The following is an 8,386-nucleotide window of genomic DNA, read 5'->3' on the forward strand; positions in this document are numbered from 1 at the left end:
TGCTTTTAAAGACAAGTTCTAAAAATGATAATAAAATGTCTCTCATGCTCCCTCCTCACTCCTTACTTGAGCCAAAAGAGCTGTCTTTACCTAACTCCAGTCCACCTTGCTTTTCTGCCCTCTTTCGCCGGCGCTGCCAGATCCCTCTTTGGTTCCATCCTGTTCTCTTCTGGTACTTGGTTGCTTACTCTTCCTGAGCATGAAATAAGCTCTGTCTCTGGGTCTTCCTTTTTCTTCTCTCAGCCTGGGATGCCCTTGGCTCCCTATCAGCCCCATCCTTGACCTCCTGACCATTTCTACAAAACATATCCTTGCATGACTGGTCTAAGAAACCATCTCTGACCCTTCATCCCCAGGTATGACAAAGTTGTTCCCTTTCCTAGCATTGACTAGCACACATTGTGAGCCCTCCAAGTCAGGGACTATGTCTAATTATCTTTGTAATCCTAGAACTTAGGACAGACCAGGAGTAAAATAGACCAGAGTAGATAGATGTTGACTTTTGGATGAAAATGGAAGGATAACATGGATAAAATGGAAGTTTTTCCTGAACTGGTAATGGGTTTATATTGACTCACTCCACTGTATTGTTGAACTGGTGCCCAGATATCCTGAGTCTCAGCACAAATTCCTTTCCATGCATCACTGTCCTCTTCATCAGGTACTCTGCAAGCAACTGCCGACCAGCGATCAGCACAAGCCATATACGCTTACTCAGTGGTATAAAATCAGCACAAAGACACACACAAGGGTTAGAGGGTACTGCCTTCTTGTAATACCTATAACACAGATGCAGTTACAGGATATACACAGAAACAAAAGAATAAGAATAGTAAGAAAGGGCCTCTCTTGACAGGTCACATAGGCCTCATGAGAGATGAGGAACAAATATTCACTCCACATCACTGTGACAAACGTCCATGCCCACAGGGTTAATCTCACACCACGTATCGGCAAAAGTTCTCTCCATGCTGGCAGATAATTTTTGCACATCTTTCAGACATTTCTGTTTCCAGGTTTCTAGAAGTCCAGTTTCCCTCCCTGTCTTCAGATGCTGGCCTGAAGTCCAGCTGTCATCCAGATGTTAGTGGGTGCCTCTGCTCTTTGGCAAAGTGTTTCTTGAGTCCTTCTCAATAAATGGTATGTATTGTTAGTATCTGGAAATGAGGTGTGCCCGGCTAATGAGACTAAGTTTTATCCACTAGGAGGAAACAGCACAAGCAGGGGAGAAAGCCGATCATATCCGAACATTAGAAAATCACCCAGGATAGTGGTAGTGTGGAGGGTGGGCTGTAGCAGGGGAGGCTACAGGCATGACAATAATGAAGGAGGCTGCAGAGGCAAGGGACACAAATGATGAGTTTGGGCAGCAGTAAATGGGAAGGAAAGAAAGATCAACCTCAGAGGTATTTGGGAAGAGCATTCAACAGGGCATGGTGACCGATTCGTGCAGGATAGGGTAGGGAGGTGAGAGAGGTCAGGGGATACCTCCCAGATTTCTGAAGTAAGAGGAGCAAACAGGATGGCAAAATGATGAGATCAGCTTTGGTCATGTTGAGGGATCTCCCAGCGGACAGGTCAATTGGTCTGTGGGTCTGGAGTCCAGTAGAAATACTTAGAGGAGCTGTAAGGATCAGGAGTTCATATGCAGTAGAAACCTAAGTCATGGCGGGTGTATGTAACAGAGGGCAAACCAGCAAGGTGAGAGAATCTCAGGGAACGCCAGCCCGTAAGGGATGCTGAGAGAAAGCATATCATCACAGCAGAGACGAAACAGAAGTGGGAGACGGAGGACCGAGTGCTCCCTCCTTGACCTGGAATCTTCAAGGAGGGAGTGCAAAAGGCAGCAGCGAGACCAGGTGAGATAGAGATGCTTTGGCAATGGGGTGCGGGGTGACAGTTTTAGGGACATGGAAATGAGACTTCCACGAACTAAGGAGTAAATAAGAAGTAGAGATAAATATAATCTACTCTTTGAGAAACTGGGCTTTGAAGGACATAAAAAATACCTGGCAATAGTAAAAAGGGAAGTGAAGACAGTGAGGGGGTCATTGGAGTTAAATATGAAGAAGACACAGGTATATTAATATACTGAAAAGAAGTGGCTGCTGAAGGAGATGTTCATCTTCCAGAATTTTTCTCAGATCTCATCTCATTTCACCTACTCTACCCCCCTCACCCCCACTCTATTTTTAGTGGCTCTTTATCCCTCAATCCCCAGGCCCACCGCAGAGGCCTCACCTTTGCTGACCCACCTGAGGCCTGACTCTCCCCCTGACACAATCTGAGCAGTCTACCCCTAACCTTATACCCCACCATTTTAGTAAGAGGCGCTGCTGGTGCTGCTTCATCAAGCTGGGAGCAGTTGGAGCCCCCTGGAAACCTCATGATACCTGGCCTGCTGACATTCCTCTTCCCAGAAGCCACCATATGTCTGCAGTTGAACAACACCCTGTGAGGCACACGCTCTACCCAGGCCCAGCTGAGTACCCTCTGTAGCTGGCAGAGGTGAACACAACCCCACATGCCCACTGGTTCACAAACACACCGGTCTGATGCTCTTCCTGTACCTCTACTGCACCCAGTCGAAGAAAGGTAGATTCTTCCAGATTGCCTAGCTCTCGGTCCCTAGAGGAATCCGGACAAGTCACCAGAAGATCCCTGCCAAAGCCAGAGAAGAGTAAAGCCAGCCTGCACAGAAGCGGACAGGTGGGACACAGGGTCCAAAGCAGTCCGTCTCTGGAAACACATCCAGACAAACACTCCACCAGACAAACGCACCACCTTGAACTTCATCTTCAGTTTTCAGGTCTCACTTGGGGCAGAAACTCTAAAGATGAGCTATAGAAAAGTGTGAATGTCAGAGAACAATTAGGGGTGTGAATGGGACAGTTTCTTTTCCTATTCCAGATAATAATAAGCACAGGGTCATCTGAGGTCAGTCCATGAATCGAATTGCCCAAGTCACAGCTATGCCTGAGGGAACAGGCACAGCAAATACGTGGGGCGGTCTCGTGGACTGGGCAAGGGGGAGGGGCTGCGAGACAGGCGCTGTCTCCACTGCTCATGCCTCCCCTTGGTCATCACACCCCCTGAATGGAGACACACAGCCCCATTGTCACCTGGAGGATCCCAGATCTGCCTCATCTGCCCTTTTCCTCAGCATACCCAGGATCTAGGACAGCTATAGAATCTTCTACAAGGTATTTTCATATAGGAGGGCAATATCACACCTGATACTGCATCATGTGTAAGTGGTGGTGCCACAGCTCACACATTTCTGCAGAGCACAGGAATATATTCTCCAGGCCCCAAACCAAGACACACATACACACACACACACACACACACACACACACAGAGCTATCCTCTTGTGGTGAATTTCTACAGCTCTTCCTTCCCAGGAAATAAATTTAGGCAACACTGGGCCTCATAGATTCTAATCAACTGACAGAGCACAGAGGTTACATATTTATTTGTGTATCTATACCCCACCCCACCTATCCCTGCCCCCAGAAGCCTCCAGGCCGTGCCTTTAAACCTGTACCCACCTCTTATTTTATGAGACAAAATACATTGAAGTGGGAATTTCAAGTTCTAGACCAGTGCTATTCAATAGAAATTTCTGTGAATATGTTCTATATCTGCACAGTACAATATGGTTACTAGTAGCCACTACTAGATATATGGCTTGACATATGATACTTGATATATGACTGGTACCACTGAGGAACTGAATTTTTCATTTTATTTTAATTAATTTAAATTTAGCCACACATGGCTAATGGCTAACATATTGGACAGTGTAGCTCTAAATAATTCCAGACAAACAGATTCTAACACCAGAGTAAAAAAATGAAGCTTTTCAGAATGGTGGGAGCTGGCTCTCAAGGAGAGGGACAGGTCAAGACACACTGAGTATTGATTGAAGATGCTTTGGGTGGGCCACCATCCGCCCCAAAGGGAACCATGGTAGAATGCTCAGAAGCAGCTGAAGATGAGGTTGAGAATCAGGCAGGGACAAGACGGGACCTAATGGGGTCCTAATGGGGTATGGGATACGGAAATGAAGCAAAAGGAGGTGTAGAGATGGAGGTGGAGGAGGTGCAGGGGAGAGATACCTCCCTGTGAGATAACTACTAACACCAGACCTGGACAGTTCTAAATCCACCTTAGACCCTTCTCCCTGTGCCCCCATCACTGTAAATTTTAATGGAAGGATCATTAAATATCTCCTAGAGCAACTCGCATTCTGCAGAGTAATAAACTGAGGTCCAAAGAGGTAACTGGGCTGTCCAGCGTTACATATTGAATCTGTAGCAGAATCAGGACCACAACCGCATGCCCACTCTCACCCCCACGCACCCTCCTCCCACCCTCAACCATCTCCACTAAAGGAAGGTCGAGCTTCGGAAGGAGAACTGCAGGTAGATGATCAGCAGGCACAGTGAGGCCCAGAAGAGGCCCCAGCGAAGGGAGAAGAAGTTGTAGCCCGATGCCTCCTGGGCCCGTGGCTTGGAGGCACCGGAGAAGGTCGCCTCCTCCTCCAGCAGCTTCTCGCTGGGCTTCCAGTGCACGATGCCCTCCTGGCAGGCCTCGCAGAACTCGCTGCGGTGAGGCCCGCCATCCGGGCGGCTGGCCACGTGGATGCGATACTGGCCGCCGTCCTCGTCGTAGCACTGCTCGCGCAGGCTGGTGATGAGGTTGTCCACCAGGCTCTCGATGTTCTCCTCCAGCATGCTCCACTCGTCCAGCCGCGCCGTGCCGCACTCGTAGCACAGCTGCTTGAAGACGCGCATGCGCACCGAGCCCGCCCGCTGGGCGCGGTCCAGGTACATGTGGAAGAGGATGACCACATGGGGCGACTGCCAGGTGTGCCAGCACCAGGTGCAGTGCAACCTGCGGGGAAGGAAGGCAGGGATGGAGAAGGTGGGCCTCCCTCCCAGCCACAGCCGGCCTGGAGGAGCCTGGAAAGGAGGAGCCCTGTGTGCCTATACCTGGAAGTTGAGGCGGAGTGTTTACCGCCCCTTGGGTACATTAGTGCCTGAGCCGGCGTCTCAGCCTCCTCCTGGTGAGCTGCCCTCGGCCTGGAGCAACATCCTCAGGAGCCAGATGCTGGAGCCATCTGGCTTCCAGCAGTGCTCTCCAGGCTGCCTCCTGCGGGCCCTCCCGTGGCCTTGGTGCCCCCAAACCTAATGCACTCAGGACATGGGTCTGGATGCTGCACGGCATCGCTCCCCCCAATCTGGGCCTTATTTCTCATCTGTGAAATGCAGGATAATTGTGTCCAATAAGTACCCATCTGCTCAGACCTCCCATGACTCTGATAAGGGGGATGACCACACATCTCACTCATGCATCCTGTCTGTTCTGGGGCAAAGAGATGCCTCTAGCTGTCCCAAGCACAGATCAAGAATCCACCGGATGGACAGGTGGATGGGTGGCGTACCAGCAGGCGGAGGACTACAGAGCTTGGTCCCTGCACCTTCACAAAGAACACTCTCCTGTCCCTTGACAAACCATCCCTAGATCCCACTGCAGGCCCACAGAAGAGACTGGAAAGGTGTACCCTGGTCTGCATCCCCCTCCACACACATACACACATGTACATTTACGTACACACAGGACACTTTGTCTAACCTGGGCCCCTTCGAGTTCCAGCCTCAGGAAACATGGAGGGAAGTGGCCTGGGACGCATATGGCCTAGGCTTCATCTCAACCCCCACCCAGTGCTGGCACCCCTTCAGTAGCAGAGAACTCATTACGTCCAGTGGCAGTTCTTTCCATCCCTGAGATACAGCTCTTCCAGGCCCCTGTTACCAAGGCTTTACAGGCAGTCCAGGGTACACTGGGTTGAGTCTGCCCTCACTGCTGACCCTCTATGGGATCCCTGTTGATGGCCCTGAAGGATCTCTGATGAGGAACTCAGTTCAGTCCAACAGACACCACCCAGCACCTACTGTATGCCAAGCACCACACAGCGCAGCAGGGTGGAGATGAAGCCAAGCCTGGCCCTGAGCCCTGGGGTCCACAGACAACATAAGTGCAGCACAGTACCCAGTGCAGCCCAAGGCAGGATTGGCAGGCCAGAGCATCCTGATTGTTCCTGAGCCAGAAGGGGAGTGTCCCCCTCCATCCTGCCTCCCTGTGCTAGGCCAGAGCTGCAGGGCACCAGGGTTACAATGATTACAGGTTGGGTGAGCCTCTGCACAGAATATGCACAAGGGTGATGCCTCTCCAGCCCTGCCTGAGGCCAGCTGGGAGCCACAGATCACCAGCCAGGAATAGGACCAGCTGATCCCTGAGGCAAGAGGGGCCACGAGCCTATGGAGCTCAGCCCCAAACCCCTGGACCCCTGCACCTGAGTTTCCAGCCCTTTGCACCCCTCCCACCAGCCAGCCCGGAGCTTCATGTCTTCAGTCCCCTCCTTCTGCACCTTTTTATTTTTATTTATTTATTTTTTTTGTGGTATGCGGGCCTCCCTCTGCTGCGGCCTCCCCCGCTGCGGAGCACAGGCTCCGGACGCGCAGGGTCAGTGGCCATGGCCCACGGGCCCAGCCGCTCCGCAGCACGCTGGATCCCCCCAGACCGGGGTGCGGACCCGGCTCCCCTGCATCGGCAGGCGGACGCGCAACCACTGCGCCACCAGGGAAGCCTTTCTGCACCTTTTAAAATCAAGCCAATCCAGAGATGTTTCCCCTCCCTCAAGCCACACCTCAGATCTTAAATCTCAAAGCATCAGACCTAGTAGGAGGGGACCTTAGGATCATCTAGTCAAACTTTTATTTCACTGAGAGAAAGAGAGCCCTCTGCACACACAGCTAGTCAGAGACAGAGCCGAGACCCAGCCTGTAACAGGTGCCCAAAAGATGTCTCTTGAATGGATTTGAATGGAAATGAACCAACCCACCTCTGCCTCTCTGACTTTTGTCCCAAAGGCAAGTTCACTCTAATATTTGCAGCTCTTGGGTCAAGAGTACGAGTGTAAGCTCCTCACCCGTGGCCTGCCTCCTTCTGTTCCCAGCACCAGCACAAGAAGCTTAGCATGCAAGCATGTGTGAACAGCCCAGTCTGTGGGTCCACACCCCCAGGACACAGCCCCCTGTTGCCCTCCTCAGGGGCCTAGGGCTACTGTCTGTCCTGGATTCAATGGACCCAGGGAAGAGGCCTATACAGATCCTGGAGATGAGCTTGAGGCAGCTTGGGCAGCGAATTCTGAGGCCCCCCAACCCCAAGCCATGCTCTAGAAGAGGGAGAGGCATGTGGGCTTCAGATGGACGTCTTGACCTCAAGGACTCCTTGCTTTATGAGAGACACGCAGCTCCTATAATGTATGTGATGCTGGGCCCTAAGGACCTACGAAACTCCTGCCCAAAGCTTTTTGTCACAGACCTATATGTAAAAGAACTGGAAGGGACTTGATTGATCACCTAAGGCCAACTCTCTGGTTTTGCAAATGTGAAAACTGAGACCATGCAGGGAAAAGGACTTGCACAGGTTCACAGTTAGTTAGCTGCAGAGCCAGTTTCTAGAACATGGCAGGTGGACAAAAAGTGTTTTTTCTATTCAAATCTAATTGCACTGCGTTGACTGAACGGACCTAGGACCAGAGCTAAGGCTTTCCCCAGTGGACCTCATAGCCTCCTCCGCTCAGTTCCTACCAATCTTTAACAAACTGTGAAAATATGAAAACATTTAAAACATCAGAGATTGCAGAGGCATTGATGAATTACAGCTCTTTATTTACCGTGGAAAACCCAGACCCAAAGACAGAATACAATTTGCCAGGGGCATCCAGGAGTCAGTGGTACAGCTGGGATTAGAACCAAGGCCGGTTCAACGCACCTGGCAGCTCCTTCTCCACCCCCTAGCCTGAGTTGACCCCAGGATGGGGCTCCACGTATCTCTGCCTCCCCTTGGAAGGTGCCCCCAGGGCTGTGCCGCAGGGCTCTCCACAGCCCGCCACATCCTTCCTCTTACCTGCCCAAGGCATGCTGCTCCAGGTACTGCTTCCAGGCGGGGGCCAGCTCATTGGGCTTGAGGTTGGGGTCTATGATGAGCTCCCAGCTGTCGGCCGGCTTGGCCGCCTCCATCTTCTCATAGAAGACTTTCTTCCACTCGCAAGTGGTCAGGCTGGTACACATGGTCCTGATGGCAGGGCTGGAAGTTTGAGCTCAACCTGAGTGAGAACACAGAAGATGACCAGGTAGGTGCAGAGCAGTGCAGTGCGTGAGATCTGAAAATCCTCCTTGACAGGAACAGAAGGAAACAGGACTGAGCAACTTCCTTTGTCACCCTGGAACCTGTTACCATGGCAGCTGGAGCCGGGGCTGGGGAGTAGGGAAGTCCCAAAGGAGCGTTCCAGGGCCCTGAGCTAGGCTGGGGG

The 8,386-nt window shown here is 51.6% G+C and overlaps 1 protein-coding gene across 1 annotated transcript; it reads right to left on the reverse strand.

Annotated features, from left to right (window-relative positions):
- Nucleotides 1-4,391: 4,391 nt before the first annotated feature.
- RTP2 (receptor transporter protein 2) lies at nucleotides 4,392-8,144 on the reverse strand. Its single transcript, XM_007101517.2, has 2 exons — nucleotides 7,981-8,144; nucleotides 4,392-4,899 (listed from the first exon to the last, which is right to left on the reverse strand). The coding sequence occupies exons 1-2, from the start codon at nucleotides 8,142-8,144 to the stop codon at nucleotides 4,392-4,394; spliced, it is 672 nt and encodes a 223-aa protein (XP_007101579.2).
- Between the last annotated feature and the right edge of the window lie 242 nt (nucleotides 8,145-8,386).

This window comes from Physeter macrocephalus, chromosome 1 (assembly GCF_002837175.3).
Source record: "Physeter macrocephalus isolate SW-GA chromosome 1, ASM283717v5, whole genome shotgun sequence".
Lineage (NCBI taxonomy): Eukaryota > Metazoa > Chordata > Mammalia > Artiodactyla > Physeteridae > Physeter > Physeter macrocephalus.

Coding starts and splice junctions, on each gene's coding strand:
- RTP2 (XM_007101517.2), bottom strand. CDS start 8,144: ATGTGTACCAGCCTGACCACTTGCGAGTGGAAGAAAGTCTTCTATGAG. Junction 4,900..7,980: donor GAGCAGCATGCCTTGGGCAG/GTAAGAGGAAGG, acceptor CCTTCCCCGCAG/GTTGCACTGCACCTGGTGCT.